The sequence below is a fragment of the Ascidiella aspersa genome, chromosome 7 (genome assembly GCF_963924565.1).
Source record: "Ascidiella aspersa chromosome 7, kaAscAspe10.2, whole genome shotgun sequence".
Lineage (NCBI taxonomy): Eukaryota > Metazoa > Chordata > Ascidiacea > Phlebobranchia > Ascidiidae > Ascidiella > Ascidiella aspersa.
In genome coordinates, this window is record NC_139453.1 from 20645189 (window position 1) to 20667625 (window position 22437).

General features: G+C 35.9%; 2 protein-coding genes across 2 annotated transcripts; both read right to left on the bottom strand.

Annotated features, from left to right (window-relative positions):
* Positions 1-546: 546 nt before the first annotated feature.
* LOC146138264 (peroxiredoxin-2-like) lies at positions 547-3281 on the bottom strand. The gene is made up of 6 exons (XM_083394892.1): positions 3136-3281; positions 2396-2513; positions 1960-2076; positions 1605-1727; positions 1274-1439; positions 547-773 (listed from the first exon to the last, which is right to left on the bottom strand). The coding sequence occupies exons 1-6, from the start codon at positions 3263-3265 to the stop codon at positions 705-707; spliced, it is 723 nt and encodes a 240-aa protein (XP_083251018.1). The 5' UTR covers positions 3266-3281; the 3' UTR covers positions 547-704.
* A 2191-nt stretch (positions 3282-5472) lies between these two features.
* On the bottom strand, positions 5473-10074 carry LOC146138265 (enoyl-CoA delta isomerase 1, mitochondrial-like). Its single transcript, XM_083393910.1, has 5 exons — positions 9934-10074; positions 9552-9735; positions 8495-8638; positions 6657-6820; positions 5473-6080 (listed from the first exon to the last, which is right to left on the bottom strand). Exons 1-5 carry the CDS (start codon positions 10046-10048, stop codon positions 5833-5835), a joined length of 855 nt encoding a protein of 284 aa, XP_083250036.1. The 5' UTR covers positions 10049-10074; the 3' UTR covers positions 5473-5832.
* Between the last annotated feature and the right edge of the window lie 12363 nt (positions 10075-22437).

Sequence of the window (22437 nt, forward strand, 5' to 3'; positions counted from 1 at the left end):
GAGTCCCGAGTCCAGCTGTGACTCTACAGCCTGTATTTTACCCATTTACCCAACTAAACTAAGGTGGATTTTCTGCAATCCACTCATATTGGTGTCATAATTGATCCACCCGGCACCCGCATTACATGGTTTAAAAATATTTCACAATTTGCTATTACACTTTTACTACTTACATTTGCCGCCTTAACAGTTTTAAAATTTGATACTGTGCATGCGCACGTCGGACTCGGGACTGTGGTAGTTTTACGCGGTCTTACTCGAGTCCCCGAGTACGGCAAAACAAACCGACTCCGTCGAGGCCAGAGTCCGACTCCGCAGCCCTGGCTGTGGGTAATCAAAACTAAAAAACTCTGTTCTTTTGAAGCAAACTTTAGAACAATGGTTCTCAACCTTTTTAGCTTATGGACCGGTAAAATTTCAAAAACAAGTTTTGCGGACCGGTGGACCTTCAAAAATCAAAATCAACCAAAAATGTAATTACGACAAAAGTATATATGAAACTTAAAAGTAAAGAATAAAAACCTCAATTTAATAAGCAATTTGGCGTAAAGTCCCAAAACCAGTTTATTGCTTCATTTTTTTCAAAAAATCTTGCAAAAAAAACAGCGGTCAAACAAGCATGAACTATTTACGATCAGAAACACAATAAGTTCAGAACAGACACTTCAACCTAGGATTGCATCGATTAATAAACCACATATACGCTACAGCTCGCCCTTCGCCTCCGAAGTCTTGTGGAAGTACTTTAGCTTGTCTTTAGGGTCTGGAATGATCTACAAAAAAACAATGTGTACGATATGTTATACGTATGGCAAGTAAAACTTTGGGTTAAGATGTCAAAGAACAGCAGAAAGATGCCTTAAAGAACATCGTTTTTTCATCAGTGAGAACTAAAGTTCGATTTTATAAAACCGAGACCATTTAATAATTAATTAGGATAAATGATTCTGTGGTTTTAAGGTTATGAGTGTAAAGTAAAGATTCATACATCCCAGGATTTTAATTGGACTGCATAGCTAACAATCGTTACGACTAAAAAATACGTTTTAGAGCAAATTTTGTCGGTAAAGCGAAAATTACATTATAACAAGATTAGTGGGCACAGACTATTGGTAAGCTAAATTTGGATTAAAAATTGTGGGAGTTTGCATTTCATTGTATTGAAAAATTCTAAAATCTACATTTCTAAATTGAGAAGAGAGGTCGAGTGGCAACAGTCGTCCTTGTGGGTGTGCGACCATCAGTGACCCTCGTTATCGCCGCAATAACTTACCGTGTCTTTTCCAGGCTGCCACCCAGCCGGGCAAACCTCGCCATGTTCATCAGTGTACTGGAACGCTTGGACTAGACGGAGGGTTTCGTCAACTGAGCGTCCAACCGGCAGATCGTTCATCGTGATTTGACGTAGAATGCCCTTGTCATCTATGATGAACAGACCCCTATATTCAAAACATAATATGAGGCGTATTAAACGCAACACACAGTCCCGGTGATATAATGGACACCACTTGGTACAGAGTACAACATGAATGTTTTTCCACACACGCTTATGCAAATTTCAGCTGATTTACACTGCATTATTATTCAGAACCGTCATTAGGTACCTAAGTGTGTGTCCTAAATCTTCAAGCAAAACGCCATAATCCCTTGATATCTTGTGGGTTAGATCAGAAAGCAGTGGAATGTTCATCTTGCCAAGACCACCTTCTGATCGTTTGGTGTTGATCCTTTTAACACAAGAGAGAAAATAGTGAAGTTTTTGGTACACAATTATTGTTTCTACATTTTTAAGCAATATGCAAGTAAATCCATTCCTTGGGGAGTGCCTGTTAGTCTCAAGTTTGTTTTTTAAAATATTATCACTTTTTCTACCAATATATAAAGTCAATCAATCTTATAAGGTAAAAACTAAGACGGACTTATTACACACATTGTTTATAATATTTTTTTTTAATTTACCATGCTAGATGAGTAAAGTGTGAATCAACTGATGCAGCAATAACTTCAGTATTGATTCTTCTAAACTCGTCCACTCGGTCAGAAAATGCAATGATCTCAGTAGGACAAACAAAAGTGCTGTAACACAAAATATGGTAAATGTGTTTTTACAACTAAAGGTGTGAAAGTGGTTCAGGTCTACTTGTAGCAGAAGGAGTGTTTTTAAGACCACAAACACCATAAATGAATGACTTGTCAGTAGGGTTTCTAAATATAGTGAACTATAAAATACATAAATACCAGCTCTACAGAAACATAATGTTATGTTATGACAATTCCATTCCAAATGTTGCAGACTTGTTTATAAGTATATTGCACTAAATACACTCCTCTGATTATATTACATATGTATCTTCATGTTCCATCCATTATTACAATTAAATAAAATGTAACTTACAAATCAAGTGGGTAGAAAAACAAGACAAGATATTTTCCCTTGTAATCACTTAGTTTTAGAGTAGCTGCTTCACCATTTACAATAGCTGTTGTTTCCCATTCTGGAGCAGGCTTGGAAACTGAAATATTTACGTTATAAAAATGTTAATGAAGTTTTTATAAAACTTATACAAACAACATATAACCACTCAAAGAGATAACTACGTAAATTCATATAATGCCATACATATTGTGTATATACAAAGCTGTGGAATATCATGGTAAATGCAATCACAAATTAGCAGACCTTACATTGTTACCATATTTCCCACCAATCTGTACAAGCTTTAGAATAAAGTATATATATTAAAACAGTAATCAATTCAAAGAACTACAGAATAGTAATTAATACAAAATAAACCCTCTTTCTTAAATCACATTACTAACCTTGCAAGCCTCCATTATCTGTGTAAATGGATAAATATGATATTATAAATCTGTTTAAGATGATCTGTCGCTAGCTGTCTATTTAATGTAGATTCTTAATGTAAGCATTTTTATTAAACTAATTGTTGAGCTACCACTAATCTATAAGAGGCTAAAAAAGACTAGTACATCTATGGTAAGCACTACCTAATGAATATGAATACACCTTGAACTACACCAACATCTTCACTGGACACCAACTATCTTTGGTCTATCCTTTCACTTTGTAGGATTATCCAAAAAGCCATGGTGCTACTTACTTCCACAAATACTTACTTTGTGCCTTGGTAGATTGAAGCAAATGACTTGTGTATTGTGGCCAAAATACACCCGGTGGAAGAGTATTTTCAGCCTCAGTTGAAAGTGCAATGTAAGAAATAAACAAAATTCCCACTAAGGCTTTCATTTTTGACCTACTGGTGTCCTGCCAGGAAATTTAATATGCAATAAATTACGATGAGAAAAACAACTTAGGACGAAGAGTGCAAATTATATAAAAAGTTTAAATCTTTTAAATAAGATTGTAGTTTTTATTAATTATGGTCTATGAGCCCGAAGAAGAACTATTGAAATATTAACACATTTGAAATAAATTGTGTTAAATTAATAGTTTAAAACACCATACAGTTTTAGGTTTTAGGGCCAGGGCTGCCTTGAGGCAAACCACTAATTTTTGACAGTGCAAGGCCAGCCTACAAAATCTTGGTGTCAAGCACCAAATTTTGAGGTGTGCAATTAGGGTTTTATGCACATCTTGAGGTTGAAGCGATAAGCACAAATCAAGCTTTTACTGTAATTTAGGTGTGCATGTTGCTATAATTCAAGTGTGCAATCAAATTGCACTGAAAATATCTCGGGTGTACAACTGCCACAGAATGCAGATCGGGTGTAAGGGATTACAGCATATTAAATTCCACCATTGTTGTATACGTTTCATAATTTACTGCGGTACACCTAAACTGTGTATGTGGTAGCATATAAGGTTATACAGAACTTTAGCTGAGCAGAAAAATAACATCAGAACTATGCTATTCTAAATAAATATCAATATGTAATAATATATAAAACACTATAGATGTGTAACATTTAAAACCAAAAAAAACGTTGGACGTTAATCTTTGGTATACACCAAATAAAATGCAGTTGGGTCTACTTCTTTACAGGACTCAAAACCAAAACTAGCACAATGTGCCCTTAAGAGTTCACATTCGAAGGTGCACAATATGCAAAAATATGCACCTTGGAGCGCAGTGGTATATTTTTGGAAGAGGCCCGGCAACCTGTTACCGAATTCCATGTACAATAACCAATCCCTTTTTCATATATATATAACAATAAACCAGACCCGATGTTCGGTAAACATCTATAAAATTAGTTTGCAACCAAAAAGTAATTTTTTTTAACATTTATCATTTAATAATATTGCTTAACTTACCCAAACAAAAACCCGCACCCTAAAGCATAAAGTGCAAATGCACATTCTGTGCATATTGCACATTCGGTGCAGAATGTGCACATTTTTTTAGCCCGCCTCGAGTATCGGATAAAATGAGATATTATTGGCATGTTGACTACATAACATCCATAATTTAGAACGGTAGTGCAACAAGTATAATACAAATTCGCGCAACTAACGTAGAATAGATTGAAAACAGCTGCCGCCAAATCCGCTGCATGTTTCCTGACAACCGTCTCATCAGAATAACACATATTGTGCATTGATGCGGAAAAATCGACACGTGTTAATTTTAAGATTGGTACTGAAAAGGATTTTTTTATAGGCAACATACGGCCAGCAGCTTATGTTTAATACATACTGTAAGCTAAGCGATACAAGGGTGAGTTTCTACATATTGTTTGGTTGTATCGTGTTTTTCACGAACGGATTTAGTCACGACCCCGTCAAACTCTATTTTTAGTCTGTTTTTAAAACTAAAATGGAAATTCTTTTCGCGAATCTCTTCCGTCTTTCTCGTAAGTATCATACGATTATTTTGATAGCTTTTCAGACAAAATTTGTCCTCTGCACTGTGGCACTCTCTCCAACAAAAAATTGACAAACTTAGCCTAATATTTATATATGTTTTGCGCTTTAGTCGAATGTATTTTGTCTTAAAAATATGAACGAAATACCAGCCGTTTTATAAACTCTGAAACATAACGTTTATATTTTGTCAACCTTATTAAGGTAATGCCATGTTGTGGGTTTCCGCATGCCTATTTGTGGTGATCACGGCACACAGTTTTACAATAACTGATTTAAACCAGGGGTGGGTAACCTACAGGCCGCGGGCTAAATCCGGACCACCACCTGCTTTACTAACCGGGTAAGAGACCATTCCGAAGCATAGGCCCTGTGACGTTTTTTTTTAGGGGGGTTATGTCCTCGTCATTCCTCATATGTTTTGGCTGTTTCAACTAGGTAAATGCGAATAAAAGCGTAATGTCTACGAAAAAAGGTTCGCATCCCTGGTTTTACATAATAATTAACACAGGTCATATTTACTTTTGATCTCTTAAGGACGTTTTAAAACACATGGGTAGACACTAGGCAGCTTGTAATTAATGAACGATGAAAGAACTGAAAAGAAAGAACACATAAGTATTTTACAAATTAGCATGTATTTTTAAAGCACTCAAATAGAAACGGTATTTTCGTAACGCCAGTAATAATTGATGATAATAAACTTCAAACAAATTATTTAGGTTGCGCCAAACGTTCATCGGCGGAGGTAGATCGAAATGCCAATGTCCCGTAACATAACAAAGTCACAGCTAGGTATCAGTACCGAGAGAGAAAAACACCTGACACGAACAATTCTACTTTTTTGTATGATATGGCAACTTACTTTAAATCAAATGCTTTCTAACTGACGTGGTATAATGTGCAATTGCGCACGCTTGGACAAAGCATACAGCGTATATCACAAAAATCAAGTTACGATATAAATTAAAGCAACGATATAGCTCTATTTACTTTTTTCTGTTTTTCAATCTGTGCAAATAATTTCCAAGAACGGTTTGCACGATTGGCTGTTGAAGCAAGCCAACAAAACTAGCAATGTCCTGTTCGCGGGTTTCCCGCAAAAGCTTAACATTCGGGCCCCTGAAATAGTTTTTCGTAATTGAAAATGCAGGCTGGGGAATTTTAACCAACTGTTGAAGTCTGGCGATTGATTTAGGAATCAAGTCGTCCGCGTCGGCGACTTCGTCGATTAGACCTGCGATAAGTTTGAATGTGATTATAAACTTCCCTTTTTCGTAAAAGTTATAATAAATTTTGTTTAAAAAATCAAAATGTCTGATCTTTTTATCGCTCGAAAGGTTATCGACTTACACCAGTGGTTTTCAACCCCAGTGCCGCGGCACCCTTGAGTGCTATTTCTAATCCACAAGGGAGTCGCGACATATTTGGGAATCTTAAAGAATCTTATTTGATCTCAACTCTTACAACTTTTTGTGTAAGATTAGACCTGAATAAATCCGATTATAACTTTCTACGTTGTGTTAAGATGATCTGTGTTGCTTCAGTTCCGTTTATGGTGACATTTTGGTGAATTACCTACGTAAATCTTATATGGATGTCGCAATCTATTTATTATTTTTGAGGGGTGCAGCTAGCCATAAAAGGCTGAGAAACACTGACTTACACCATCGGAATATTCCATACATGGAGCAATCTTATTGGTTACCACGTAAATACGGAAAATGGCACGTTATAACATTGGTTGTGTTGCTACTCGGATGAAGTAAACAAAAACACCGCCTTATTTAAAAAAATGGGAAGTGGAACCTACCAGCTTTGAGGGCATCATCAGAAGAAAACAGCTTTCCCTCCGCCAATGCCAGTTCCGACTGCCTTATGCCAATGGCATTTGTCATGAGATCCACAAAAAAGAAGGGGGCTGATATACCAAGCTGCGTTTCATTTAAACCAATAGTCCTGTCTGACATCATGATCCTACAAAGATACATGAAAACATTAGCTTGATTAGATTGTTTAGCATTTGTATACTAGATCATTATCGCAAATGTTTACATTATTATGCAATGCTTCTGTTTAAGTGTTGAAGCAGACTTGGACAGCTAGATAATTTCACTCAAAAATAATAAGGGAAAAATGTGGCTACTTATGTGGTTAAATTCCTGTTTCTATGAAACTTAAATTTACCAAAATGCTTGTCCAATATGACGTGTTGTTAACCAGTCATTTCAAAATTACTCGAGTCCCAGGCAAGTCCTTTGTAAAATAACTTTACTCCAAGTCAAGTCTTTTGCAAAAAATCACAAGTCAAGTCCAAGTCTAAGTCATTTGTTGTCAAGTCAAGTACCAGTCAGCCCGAACCATTATGCAATATACAGCAAGCAAATTGTTTTATGTGCGAAATTTGACATTAATATCCCAATTTCCAACACAATGACGTAAGTCCAAGTCAAGTCATTTGTCAAAAATGTTAAGTCAAGTCAGTCATTTTAGTCATAAGTGACTTAAGAACACTTCATTACAACACTGTGACTTAAAGCAAAATGATTGGGAATTACAAACCAAATTGATCGTGTGTTAGTTAAGTGAAATTTTATTTAATGTTCTACTTTTCAATGTGGTAATTTTAATCCTAATCTAATCTAATTTGGAAAAAGTGAAATGAAACATGATCATATTTAAAACGCTACAATAAATCTAATTGTCCAAGTCTGTCTTGAAATATGTTTATATATTATAGTAAGCAGTGTATGCCATGTGGATCAGTTTGAGCAGATGGCTTTAAACATGCATTAGGGACAACATTTAACCTGATTCTAAAGACATAACTAAAGCTTTTAGGCGTCTCTATTTTACCAGGATAAATGACCCCGACTGCGTGCACATAGTGCATAGTGGTTCCATGTGTTTGCTATTTCATTTTTGCTTATGTGTTTATCGTGTAGTACATGCTTTCAATATGCAACCTGTATAAGGAAAGAGTTGGTAGAAATTTAGTGTCTAGTATCCCCACAGCAGGGTTCTCTTTTGGTTTTTCCTTATTTTTATTAGCATTTTTATTATAAGGGGAAATGAGGGAATAAAGATGACCAGAGGAGATAAACTAAAAACTTTGTAGACTCTACAAACTGTTAGTCAAACAATATGTCAGGTAATTTAGAAAAATGTGATCAACAACAATAGCGTGAAAAATGGAATGAAAAAGTAACCGACTTATTTTAGTTTTTTACTCCTGAGATAAAACATGGGTTTACACTACCATATAAAAGTTGTTTATGGTAAAGATTATTATTTCTGTCGTGTAAGATATTTACTTTGATTTCAAAGCGGACATTTATTAACTGGTTTTGAAACTAACTTTGTCAAACCAGGAGCTCAACCGGAACATTTAAATTGCTCCAACCCCATTATAAAAATAGAAAACTACCACACAGCGTTAAGATTTTGGTGATCATAGTTTTATTTTATTTAAAAAGTAATCCAGACAGAATGCAATAACTCAAAATTTGAATTCAACACATAAGAGGCAAATGATGGAATTTTTCATAATAGCTTAAATGAACCTAAACGTACAGATTAGCTTAAAGTCATGCGTATGTATCACTCAAGTTGTTAAAACCTGTTAGGTGTTTGGAAGTTGTTAAATTTTACCTGTAGTCACACATGAGGGACATAGCACATCCTCCCGCCGGCGCATGTCCATTGATAGCTGCAACAACTGGTTTTGGAAAGCTGAAAGTGTCAAGGTACCATTCTTGCACAGCTCGCCAAAACTCTCCCAAATTCTCATCTGACCTAAAAGCAAAAAAAGAAAGGCAATTTTATGTTACATGACTTGAAAAATATAATATAAGAGACCACTTCAAGGTTCCAAGAAAACAAAATGGTAATCCTCAATTGACGAAAAATGACAACTAAATCTTAGTTTGCAGTGTACCCCTTTTAATAAATAGCTAAATAGATTTTAATGGCTAAAATTAAATCACTTAAGATCTAAATTGTAAAAGGATGACTTAACTAGAATGTTAATCCTAAAAGCACACCTTTGTGTAAAAACACTGTGATAACAATGTATATTTTATTATTATTACTGGGGCAGTTATATTTTAACCTACAAAATTAATATTTTAACCAAATTTTTTTGATGACAAAATTTTGATCCATTAGGAATACATTAATCTAAACTTGTAAATAATTTAGTTGAAACACAAGCTAAAAATAAATGCAAAAACATAGCAAAGAGCTGCCATATTATTGAAATAGAAAAAGGGATAATTGCAAATCAACACCGAAATAAAACACAGAAAACACAACGATCTGAGGCAAAAATTTAATGCAGCTAAACTGAATGCGATAAACCAGTCAAACCAGAGTGGTTAATGCTGACTGCGTGTGTATACTGTATAGAAGAAATAATACAGTTACAAGTGTTTTGGATGCAATTCAAAACTAGAATAAACACACACACAAAAAAACTAGGCGGCAATTTAGACAAACTCATTACAGTTTTGGTTAATTTTGCAAATGATTTTGACTCGATATGAATTTGACAAATTTTGACCTAATGCGTAAATTTTGATAAGTCAAAAAATATTCGCCCTAATAATTATCTTCGATTGCATTTGACAGCCTGGGTGTTCCATTTTACTGAAGATCATTGCAGAAATCATTTAAACTTTCATGGTATTTTAAATAAATTAAAACTTACTGATTGTACATCTCTGGGATGTTTAGACCAGCTGAGAATACTTTGCCATGAAATTTAGATGTAAGTAAAAGTCCCTTAACAGAAGGATCCTTTGCAAGTTTCTTCATATTACTTGAGATGTTGGCTAAAAACTCCCCACTTAAACTATTGACTGGTGGTTGTGCCAACGTCAAAGTTGCAATACCTTAACAAAACAATATTAATATATATATATATATATATAAAATATAATACATTTATTAAAAAAAAACTTTTTTTTTTGAATGAAATATTTTTTTTTTAAGTAAGGCACAAACTAAATATGAATTATAATTGTTGTAAAAATGATTTAAAAAAATATTTTAGTGATTAAGAAATATATTTTATAAATAAATGTAATCACCGGTGTCTTCTTGAATAGAAACTTCAACATTATTGGAACTGGAGAATCGTTTGCTGGCACAAAATAAACTTCTATTTAAAGGCAATAAACTTTTGCGTAGGAGGTTCTGGATCATGTTGCAATCTTGTGTTTAGATTTAAAAACAACCTGTAAAAGGAGTCAGCAGCTTAAAAAAATTGTGTAGTATCCCCTACAGTAGGGTTCTCAAAACTTGTTTAGCTGTATGGTTCCAAATTATTCCTATGTACTACATACCCCTTAAAAAATAATAAATTGAAACGACAAAACATGTGTTTTTATGTTTGGAAGTAGGGATATTAAGATATATGAAATTATATTACTATACCAGTATTTTGGACAAAAAGTATGGCAATATGATGCTAAGTGGCATCATTACTATGTCCTAATAAGAAAATTCGATAACATGCAAGCAATCAAGAATATTTTTTCAAGATATACATGTCAAACTTGTTTTACTATTAGGGAGTTTACTTTACTCCAGTTATTCAATAAGTTTCCTGTTTAGTTAATTTAAAGTAGAAAACAATACATTTGATTGCAATTTATGCCTGAAATTCCTATTTTTCTAAAACCATGAGGCATGAAAATACCATTGTTTTAGGTATCAGTTCAGATATAGCTTGTTGGAAGCAATATTTTTGCTATATGTGAAAACAGTAAAAACTTCGATAAAATACATTTTCAGCCAATTAGCACATAAAAGTGATGAATTCTTCATGAAACAGAGAACACGGGCGATAGAAAGGCATAAATAAAGTTGTTGATGTTGGAAGACTTTTAATAGTTCAATACATATTGCAGCATTAGAATAAGTCATTCGCATGATTGGTATAGTGGCTTTAGACTAGACCAGTGTTTCCTAACCTTTTTTAGTTGGGCGCACCAAGAGATATTTTAATACAATGCGGCGCACAATGCAAGCGAAGCAAACACGAAATTTTTGAGGTATACCTATATTTCTCTTAAATTGCTTGCCAGGTTTATAGTTGCATACCTTTAAAGCAGCGGTTCCCAAACTAGGGTCCACGAACCAACTGGGGTCCGTACAACAGTTTTAGAGGGTCCGCAATGAGAATTAGCCGTTAATTCTTTAAACATTAGGCATTAGTGAATGTGTTTTTAATATTAGTCCATGTTTTAAACATTAATTATCTGTCATTATTATTATTCTTTATTTATACTTATTTATTTCAATAATAAAGCGTGTTTTATTTTTTATTATTTATTATTCAATAATAAAGCGTGTTTGTTGATGTCTCTTGTGACATCATAAAGAATCTATTTTCATGTACTACCTGCCATCAGCGAATCGTTCGCATTAGTTAGAAAGTTGTTACATTAGAAAAAATCGTGACTGCAGTAGTGTACTACAAGAAACATGGGTCAACTGACTATTAAATTTTTATAGGGCCGCGAAATATCAAAATAATTGCGAAGGGTCTGCAAGGGTGGTACTAAATACCGAATGGTACCGAATGGTACCGAATGGTACCGAATGGTACCGAATGGTACCGAATGGTACCGAATGGTACCAAATGGTACCGAATGGTACCGAATGCTAACGAATGCCAACCAAACTAAACGTCTGTTTTACTCCTAAATCTGATTTGATTTTACACTGAAGCATATCTTGTCGCATGAGAGTATTTTGAAACGTATGAGACCTAAGGAGGGTTGCAATGAACATGGTACCGAATGAAACCCAATGGAACCCATTGTAACTCGTAGAATAATCACGAAATACCGAATGGACCCCAATGGAGCCCAAAAGATTTCAATAGGATCTAATGAAGCTCGTTTGACCCAATGAAACACGTAGGAGAATTACCGTACTAAATACCGAATGGTACCGAATGGTACCGAATGGTACCGAATGGTACCGAATGGTACCGAATGATATCGAATGGTACTGAGTGGAACCCAATGGAACCCAATACAACTCATAGGAGAATCACTCAATACCGAATGGTACCGAAAGGAACCGAATGGAACCGTATTGAACCCAATAGAACCCATTGTAACTCGTAATAGAAACACTAAATACCGAATGGTACCGAATGGAACCGAATGGAACCGATTGGAACCGAATGGTACCGTATTGAACCCAATAGAACCCATTGTAACTCGTAATAGAAACACTAAATACCGAATGGTACCGAATGGAACCGAATGGAACCGATTGGAACCGAATGGTACCGTATTGAACCCAATAGAACCCATTGTAACTCGTAATAGAAACACTAAATACCGAATGGTACCGAATGGAACCGAATGGTACCGAATGGAACCGTATTGAACCCAATAGAACCCATTGTAACTCGTAATAGAAACACTAAATACCGAATGGAACCGTATTGAACCCAATAGAACCCATTGTAACTCGTAATAGAACACTAAATACCGAATGGAACCGTATTGAACCCAATAGAACCCATTGTAACTCGTAATAGAAACACTAAATACCGAATGGTACCGAATGGAACCGAATGGAACCGATTGGAACCGAATGGTACCGTATTGAACCCAATAGAACCCATTGTAACTCGTAATAGAAACACTAAATACCGAATGGAACCGTATTGAACCCAATAGAACCCATTGTAACTCGTAATAGAAACACTAAATACCGAATGGAACCGTATTGAACCCAATAGAACCCATTGTAACTCGTAATAGAAACACTAAATACCGAATGGTACCGAATGGAACCGAATGGAACCGATTGGAACCGAATGGTACCGTATTGAACCCAATAGAACCCATTGTAACTCGTAATAGAAACACTAAATACCGAATGGTACCGAATGGAACCGAATGGAACCGATTGGAACCGAATGGTACCGTATTGAACCCAATAGAACCCATTGTAACTCGTAATAGAAACACTAAATACCGAATGGAACCGTATTGAACCCAATAGAACCCATTGTAACTCGTAATAGAAACACTAAATACCGAATGGTACCGAATGGAACCGAATGGAACCGATTGGAACCGAATGGTACCGTATTGAACCCAATAGAACCCATTGTAACTCGTAATAGAAACACTAAATACCGAGAATGGTACCGAATGGAACCGTATTGAACCCAATAGAACCCATTGTAACTCGTAATAGAAACACTAAATACCGAATGGTACCGAATGGAACCGAATGGAACCGATTGGAACCGAATGGTACCGTATTGAACCCAATAGAACCCATTGTAACTCGTAATAGAAACACTAAATACCGAATGGAACCGTATTGAACCCAATAGAACCCATTGTAACTCGTAATAGAAACACTAAATACCGAATGGTACCGAATGGAACCGAATGGAACCGATTGGAACCGAATGGTACCGTATTGAACCCAATAGAACCCATTGTAACTCGTAATAGAAACACTAAATACCGAATGGTACCGAATGGTACCGAATGGTACCGAATGGAACCGAATGGAACCGAATGGAACCGAATGGAACCGAATGGTACCGTATTGAACCCATTGTAACTCGTAATAGAAACACTAAATACCGAATGGTACCGAATGGAACCGAATGGAACCGATTGGAACCGAATGGAACCGAATGGAACCGAATGGTACCGTATTGAACCCAATAGAACCCATTGTAACTCGTAATAGAAACCCTAAATACCGAATGGAACCGAATGGAACCGAATGGAATCGAATGGTACCGTATTGAACCCAATAGAACCCATTGTAACTCGTAATAGAAACACTAAATACCGAATGGAACCGAATGGAACCGAATGGAACCGAATGGAACCGAATGGAACCGAATGGTACCGAATGCAACCCAATAGAACCCTTTGCAACTCGTAGGAGAATTACTTAATACCGAATAGTACCGAATTAAAATTTATAATTAAAGTCAAAATCATCGCCCTAGTGATTACTGTTAAACCGCCTTATTAAACGCGATATACTGCAAACTTTGGCTATCTGTTAATTGTTGAACATACTATAAGAAGTGAATAAGCTTTAATTGACAGTTTAAAAGAGTAAATTGCAATGACGCTTTCTAAAAGTATTGCGATAACGCTCGTTTGAAACGCGCGCTTATCATTGCTTCGTGGCCATTTCTTAAAAAATGAATCATTTAATTTATGTCCTACAAAAATTACTTTCTTTCTATTCAAGAGTCTTGTGATGCCTCTTGCTTAAGAGCGGTCATTGCACCTACAAAGCAACAATAACTTAAGCACAAAAATCTATATAATCATAGTAATATCCATGACAGAATAAGATCGAATTTGTCTAAATAGGGTGAACCTAAACCCTTTATTCATAGAAATAAGGCCTAAATGGCTGAAACGCCCGATACATTAAGGCAGTGGTTCTTAACCAGGGTTCGATCGAATCCTTGGGGTTCGACAAAGCTGTTTCAGGGGTTCGGCGGGAACGTCCTCTGAAACTTAAAATAATCTTCTATGTGCCAAGAGCATGTTTCATGTAACCTTATAATTTGATTATGTCTAGTTTCAGTTGCATATTAGCGCACGGGTTGGCTACAGAACAACAGGTGTTTTAAGATTAAATGTTTTATGACGTAGTCATTATTAAGTCATCCATGACAACCTAAATGTTCCCCCTAAACACAAATCCTAGATCTGACCAATTTGATGGCAAAATAGAAGGAATAAATAAATTCTGATCGAAAATTTGGAGTTCTACGAAAGCTTGCAGAATGACATAGGGGTTCGACAGGTTGCAAAGGTTAAGAACCAATGCATTAAGGGGAGGGTAACGGACGATCGCGGGTCGTCGTTTCTGGCATCGGTCTTAAAGTTTTACGTTTGTTACCAATTCCCGATCAATAATCTCACGGCTTATTTTACTTAAAAAATGAGTTTTAAATTAGAAGAAATAAGTACAATGTTGGTATCACTGTATTTTTTCATTTTTTGATTTTTTAGAGAAAGGCAGCCCAAAACAAAACGAAGCATACAATATTTACAAAACAAGAAAGAACCTTAATACAATCATTAAACAACAATAATCATCAAAACGAAAAAAACATAACCTGAACAACAACGTATATTAACACAGCTAAATGGCAGCCGAATATACAACTCAAGCTAAAATAAAAATTGAAAGAAAAAACAAACGCGAAACGGCCGTTTTGCTTAACATATTATTGTTTTGAACGGGTTTTTTTCGGTTTTGAACGGTTGCTCTGGTGTGGTTTTTTTCCAGCTGTAGTTACGAATGGCACAGTGAGTTTTCCATTCGTGGATGTTACATTCTTTTCTTTAATTTTATTTTGAAAAAACATCGTTGCTTTTTTTGCTTGACTCTCTTTGGACAACTTTGCCCACTGTGCCATGGGTATGGTATAGCGTTTCCATGCGCCGAAAAACATATATTCTCCCATTCCATAAATAACTTTTTCTAAATCCATTTGTTGGTTGGTAACCAGTTTGGTAATAGTGCCAATGAGGTCCGACAGCGTCTGCTTTTTCCAATCGGTTGCTACCTTAAATACGTGATTGATTGATTCAGAGTTATTATTGGTCCAATTATTTGTGACTGCTTTGTTGATATTTGGTGTAACCACACCAGTTTCCAATAATGGCAGAAGTCGGTTTTTACAATAATAAGCAAACTGGGGATACTTTTCGATGGTATCAGTAAACACTTTACATTTGTAATAAAAAATATCAAGGGTATTGGATTGCGTCAGACCTCCATTGCCAAATATTTGACCTTTTATGTCATTTCGAGTGCTGCGACTCGCCCCAACTTTATCGCGAAGATATTCCTCGACGTTATTTTTTAAATGTCGTGTACATAATACGCAGTATGAATCTTTAAAGACAGACTTTAAAGCCAGTGTTATTGATTTTTCATCGTCGGAACCAAAGATAATTTTGCTGGAATAATCACTACCAATCGCTATAGCAATTTCTGAAAAAAATCTTTGAAAAATTTCTTTTGTTGACATTCCATGTAACAGAATAGGACCAAACAAGATAGGATTTTCTTTTGTTTTTTTCCTGATAATGCCACAGTGCTTGAAAGATGTGGCTGTTACATAGCATTTTCCTAAGTTGTACGTTTTGTCAATTCCGAGAATTGCCAAATTTTCGCAACACATAGCTTTAATTAAATGAATCATCGTATCATTAAATAAAACGATGGATGGCGCCTTTTCCCCACAAAGATTAATGGACCTGACCAAAGGATGAGAGGGCGAAGATGCCATATTCAGAATTTCCAGAAGTTCATCAGCAAAATTTTTGGGTTGAGGAAAATCGTTGTTTTTCTTTTGCCTCTTTGTTGTGTGTTTTATGTTTTCTATTTGTTTTTTATTTCGCAAACCACCAGTTAAAGAAAATTGCTTCCCGAGTTGATTATATATATCTGATGTTTTTAAATCTATATCTTTCTTTACTTCGTCTAGAACTGATGGGTCGGTTCGAATATAGGGAGGCGTCAAAACGTTTGGTGCAACGGCGGCATTTCCATGTGCGGAAACCGCGTCCGTGAAACAGCCCAAATATTCAGCCATATATATGTCTGGCTTGTTGCACAACCACGTGATTCGTCTTTTATTTTGTGGTTGATCTTTTAGAGTGGTATAATACCGCTTTAGGGACACTACTTTGCAATCTGATTCAACTGAAATTTCTGTGTATTTTGGGCCTTTCCTGTATGTGAAATATTTTCCTCCGCGTTTCACAATAGAAACCATAGAGCCATCGGGGTTAATTAAGTAATAAGCGTTTGTAACAGTTCCACTGTTGGCTGACCATGTTCCGCAGTCGTCGGGAAAACAATTAATTCTTTTTCGTTTTTGCATGTTAAACGAATTGGACACCAGAAAAAAAACGTTTTCCTTTTTTCCTATAGGAATTGTTGCGTGAGCCAAGCCTTTCAAATTGCTGAGTTTCTCAATGACGTCACTTGCCTCAATAAATTTGTTATTTGGCAAGTTTCCATCAATTGATTCGTGATCTTGTTCTATGTCAATTGCCGCATCCTCCATTTTTTCTTCTAAATTAAAGGATTTTATATTCGAAACTTCTGTATCTTTAAAACTATTGTGTTTTTCGGAAATTACGAGCGATTCATCCGACGAAATAAAAATTGGACTGAGGTCAAGGCTATCGTTTGAATTAGGTGTATTTTTTTCAATTTTACGATAAGATGGCGTTGAACAAAATTTAGGACAAAAATCCATATCAAATGTTTCTTCTTTATGAAATTCATTTTCGAAGTCATTTTTCTGCTGGGCATCGTTGTTGTTTGGTACTAAAGCCACGAAATGATTTGGGACCCAAGTATTTTTTTTTGATTTTCCAAGGTAGCTCCACATAATAGTTACTGCATCGTTATTTTCTGTTTCGTGGTTTATTAAAATTGTAGGCCTAAATGTTGTAGATAAAATTTTCGCATGCCCATCTTTTTTTCCATTGCAAGGTGGATAAACTGACGAAATGGGCATTTTTAAAACATTACACAAAGCCAAAATGGTCCAGGCAGAAGAAAATCCGCCTGGTGTCGCACAATCAATGCATGACTGATCGTAGTCCGGAGAGACAAGCTCGATGTTGCTACTATTCGGGTGTTCAAGGTATTTCTTTTTGTTAATAACCATTTCTATGCAACATGCCATTTTTAGTGAAATCGCTAATCTTTCGTTACCACAAAGACACAATGACACAGCGTTGAAAAGACAATTTCCATTTGGTGTTGCTCTTATGGGAAGCATATTGGCAGCTATTTTGCAGGTTTTAATAATAATTTCGGCATCGGAATCCAACAGTAGGGTTGTAACATTAAAATCTACCTTTGCAAAGTTTGGTAAAAACTTTTTAGTGATTTCTGCTTCACGAACCATAATTTGTTGAACGTGCTGAATTCCTTTTGACGCAGCCTGAAAAACAATAAACGGAATCAATTTATTGCAAAAATATCAGATAATTATATACTTCATCGAATAAAAACGATGGAAGAAACAAACATAATTAAGTCACTACTGAAGTCCTGTTTGTGTCACTAAGACCACCACGAACATATTAATTATTAGATATATCACAGTATGCGTAATAATTGCAATACCTTCTAACGCTAAGAATATGATTAACTTACCTTAGATAAACGTGCAGCAGATTGCCTTATCATGAAAGCAGATGTGCTTTCTTGAGAGCAATTGTCACACATAAAGGATAATTCAGTTTTTCCAAGTTTGGAAAGATCCTTTTCGCTTAACTTCTCACAGGCCGCGTGATACCAGAAATTGCAATTATCACAGTATACACAGTTATTACTACAATTACGGTTACAGTTCCCACACGGATATGCACCATTTTTTTTCATTTTACAATTCCTCAGAAAAAAACCTCCTCTCTTCTAAAGCAAAAAATCACATTTTATTAAAAGACAACGTGTTGGCTGAGTAGCGAAAGAAAATCTTTCTAACAACTAAACGTAAGGAACTAGATCACGACTAACACGTTTTATTTAAATGTGCCGCTAAATTTCTTTACTAAACTTCTTGTCTTTGCTTTGAATTCAGAAATGTGTTTAAAGCAAAAAAAAACATTTTTTCAACATTTTTACCACGTTGTATTTCTGTTCTTTCTTATATACTATTGCTTGCTGGAAACTTTACTTATGACGTCAAAAGACTCCCTGTGATTTAATTGTGACGACATACATAACAGTAAGAGAGCAAAGCATATGATAAAAACGTAAGTGCTAATATAATTTAACGAATAACGAAAAAAATCTCTGGTAACAAAGCGGCACCCTAGAAACATATGCGCGAAAAATGTTCGTATCAACTTCATTGAATTGAGGATTACTTTTCATAAAGCGTATAGATCTAAACTACAATCTTAAATGATCTATAGTTTTTCTATAGAATAAATACATGAATCTATTCCGTTACTTTGTCCAGAATATAATAGTTTACAACCTGCTCTATAAAAAAATGAATCAGAATCCATAGGCCCATAACGGCATTGTAAAATGATATGGCAAAATAGAAGCAGTTAACCCAAACCAAGCGAAAGTTTTTTTTTGCAATCGAGGGTATAGAAATCAAAATTATTTTTTGACTGTAACACTATATGTTCAGTTAAGTCATTAAAATGGTGTTTAGTGATTCTCCTACGAGTTACAATGGGTTCTATTGGGTTCAATAAGGTTCCATTCGGTACCATTCGGTACCATTCGGTACCATTCGGTACCATTCGGTACCATTCGGTATTTAGTGTTTCTATTACGAGTTACAATGGGTTCTATTGGGTTCAATAAGGTTCCATTCGGTACCATTCGGTATTTAGTGTTTCTATTACGAATTACAATGGGTTCTATTGGGTTCAATACGGTTCCATTCGGTTCCATTCGGTACCATTCGGTACCATTCGGTACCATTCGGTACCATTCGGTATTTAGTGTTTCTATTACGAGTTACAATGGGTTCTATTGGGTTCAATACGGTTCCATTCGGTACCATTCGGTACCATTCGGTATTTAGTGTTTCTATTACGAGTTACAATGGGTTCTATTGGGTTCAATACGGTTCCATTCGGTGCCATTCGGTACCATTCGGTATTTAGTGTTTCTATTACGAGTTACAATGGGTTCTATTGGGTTCAATACGGTTCCATTCGGTACCATTCGGTACCATTCGGTACCATTCGGTACCATTCGGTATTTAGTGTTTCTATTACGAGTTACAATGGGTTCTATTGGGTTCAATACGGTTCCATTCGGTACCATTCGGTACCATTCGGTACCATTCGGTACCATTCGGTACCATTCGGTACCATTCGGTATTTAGTGTTTCTATTACGAGTTACAATGGGTTCTATTGGGTTCAATACGGTTCCATTCGGTACCATTCGGTACCATTCGGTACCATTCGGTACCATTCGGTATTTAGTGTTTCTATTACGAGTTACAATGGGTTCTATTGGGTTCAATACGGTTCCATTCGGTACCATTCGGTACCATTCGGTACCATTCGGTACCATTCGGTACCATTCGGTACCATTCGGTATTTAGTGTTTCTATTACGAGTTACAATGGGTTCTATTGGGTTCAATACGGTTCCATTCGGTTCCTTTCGGTACCATTCGGTTCCTTTCGGTACCATTCGGTATTGAGTGATTCTCCTATGAATTGTATTGGGTTCCATTGGATTCCATTGGGTTCCACTCAGTACCATTCGATACCATTCGGTACCATTCGGTATTTAGTACGGTAATTCTCCTACGAGTTTCATTGGGTCGAACGAGCTACATTAGGTCCTATAGGAATCTTTCGGGCTCCATTGGGGTCCATTCGGTATTTCGTGATTATTCTACGACTTACAATAAGTTTCATTCGGTTTCATTCGGTACCATGTTCATTGCAACCCTCCTTAGGTCTCATACGTTTCAAAATACTCTCATGCGACAAGATATGCTTCAGTGTAAAATTAAATCAGATTTCGGAGTAAGACAGACGTTTAGTTTGGTTGGCATTCGATCCCATGTGGTACCATTCGGTACCATTCGGTACCATTCGGTACCATTCGGTACCATTCGGTACCATTCGGTACCATTCGGTACCATTCGGTACCATTCGGTACCATTCGGTACCATTCGGTATTTAGTACCACCCGGTCTGCAAGGCAACATTTTTTCAAAAGTTTGGGAACCGCTGCTTTAAAGAGACCCCAAGCCTTGAGACCAAAATAAGAACAACGTTAACTTCGCAATAAAAGACAGTTATGAATAAGGTGAAATGACGAAATCGGAAGAAGACCTAAATGGCTAAAATAAGGTCAATACAACCTTTTATCTAACCCCAAACACCACCCATAACTAACACCAACTCCCCGAATATTTTTAACTCTAGCCCAATTGCTAACACCACAACTACCGCCTATAAACCCAAACAGAGGCAAAAAATCCGGGGTCAAAACAGGGGCGTTCAAATGTTGACAGCAAATGGCCAATGCCAAACATGTGTCGCCCAATCAATCCATATCCTTTCGCTAGAGTCCTGGGCGTAATTTTGTCTTATTCTGATTAATTTGGAGCTTAATTCGACATGTTTAGGTCTTATCTATACTATTTTAGATCATATTCTGTTGTGGCCATTGATGCTAATCTGGCGTTATTATGTCGCTGGTCTTAGTAATATTGTACTATGAAAATTCTGACTTAGATTGTTGCTTTGTATAGGTATTCTTGTGTTTTGTACTTGAAAGTACTGTGGAATCAATGAGCTAAGCCTAATAGAAAAGTAAAAATACATGTTTTATATATTAAATTATTTTTTTTCTTTTGCTCGCGGCGCACCTGGTAGCTTACCATGGCGCATCAGTGCGTCGCGGCGCATAAGTGCGTCGCGCCGCACCGGTTGAGGAACGCTGGCATTAGTAATTACGTTTTTGTTTGTCACACACTGATTTATTTCCATCACTGTGGAAGAATATTTTTTTTTAATTTAAGTGCAGAATATACTAATTCAGGTGTGCACACAAGTTTCTTACAAAAAAATATTTACCGAGATTTTTTTAAAAGCAATTTGTGTGCACACTTGAATTAGTAACTAGCACACCTAAATTGAAAAGAATGTAGAATTTTGCTACAGTCCCGAACTTTAGGTGTGCATTAAATTTTGGTCTGCACTCCTCAAAATTTGGTGCTATACACCCGAGATTTCGGCGTGGAGTGTCATTGAATGTAGATTGGGGTTGAGGTGTGCAATCATGTTATTTTGCACACCCGAGGTTGGGAATCCTCCACAATTTAGCTGTGTTGAAAATTTAAGTGCGCAATATACCAATTCATGTGTGCACACAACTTAAAAATGTTAGAGATGCACCTGCCACGAAATGCAGACTGGGTTAACGTGAACGATACGTGCAATAGTATGTGCGCCTAAATTTCTACGCGAAGTAAAGTGAGTAGATGTAAAACGTTAACAAATAACGCTTAACTCGATTTGTTATACTGACTTAGTGAATCAAGATTTGCAGGACAAAATAAGTGCATCAATATTTTTGTTTGTTAATAGAAACTGCAGAGTAACGAGGACTCAGTAAGGGGGTTACCCGTTATAAAGTTATTAAACTTTTATTAGTGGTGATTTTAAAACACAATGTTTGAGACTACGGGGCACGGGCCTACGGTTCAAAGTTTAATTGACATTTAAATATAACAAAAATATATTACAAAAGTGGGTTAATTAAACTACAAATAATAACAAGTATGGTACGTTATTGTAGAGCCGTATTTCTTTTTGCGGGAGCCATGAAACCAACACCTATATATATTTAGGCGTTAAAGAAACATTTCAGAAATAACTTCACAAAATCATGTTTTTAATTATGCTAAAAAGATTACCCCGAAACAGCAAGAAACTTACTCTCCAGAAGAAGACATGGACAAATAAATTTATTTTAGCTTTTTTAAGAATTAAAATTCGATTAGAATAAAAATTACCGAATTCTAAAAAAAATAAAAAAAATT

Bases quoted from the DNA above. Each gene is read 5' to 3' on its own strand.
- LOC146138264 (XM_083394892.1), bottom strand. From the start codon at position 3,265: ATGAAAGCCTTAGTGGGAATTTTGTTTATTTCTTACATTGCACTTTCA. The intron at 2,077-2,395 runs GTAAGTTACATT...TTTGTGTTACAG, and splicing joins TTTTTCTACCCACTTGATTT to CACTTTTGTTTGTCCTACTG. The intron at 1,440-1,604 runs GTACCTAATGAC...TTTTGAATATAG, and splicing joins GATTTAGGACACACACTTAG to GGGTCTGTTCATCATAGATG.
- LOC146138265 (XM_083393910.1), bottom strand. From the start codon at position 10,048: ATGATCCAGAACCTCCTACGCAAAAGTTTATTGCCTTTAAATAGAAGT. The intron at 8,639-9,551 runs GTAAGTTTTAAT...TTTTGCTTTTAG, and splicing joins ATCCCAGAGATGTACAATCA to GTCAGATGAGAATTTGGGAG. The intron at 6,821-8,494 runs GTAAAATTTAAC...GTATCTTTGTAG, and splicing joins TCCCTCATGTGTGACTACAG to GATCATGATGTCAGACAGGA.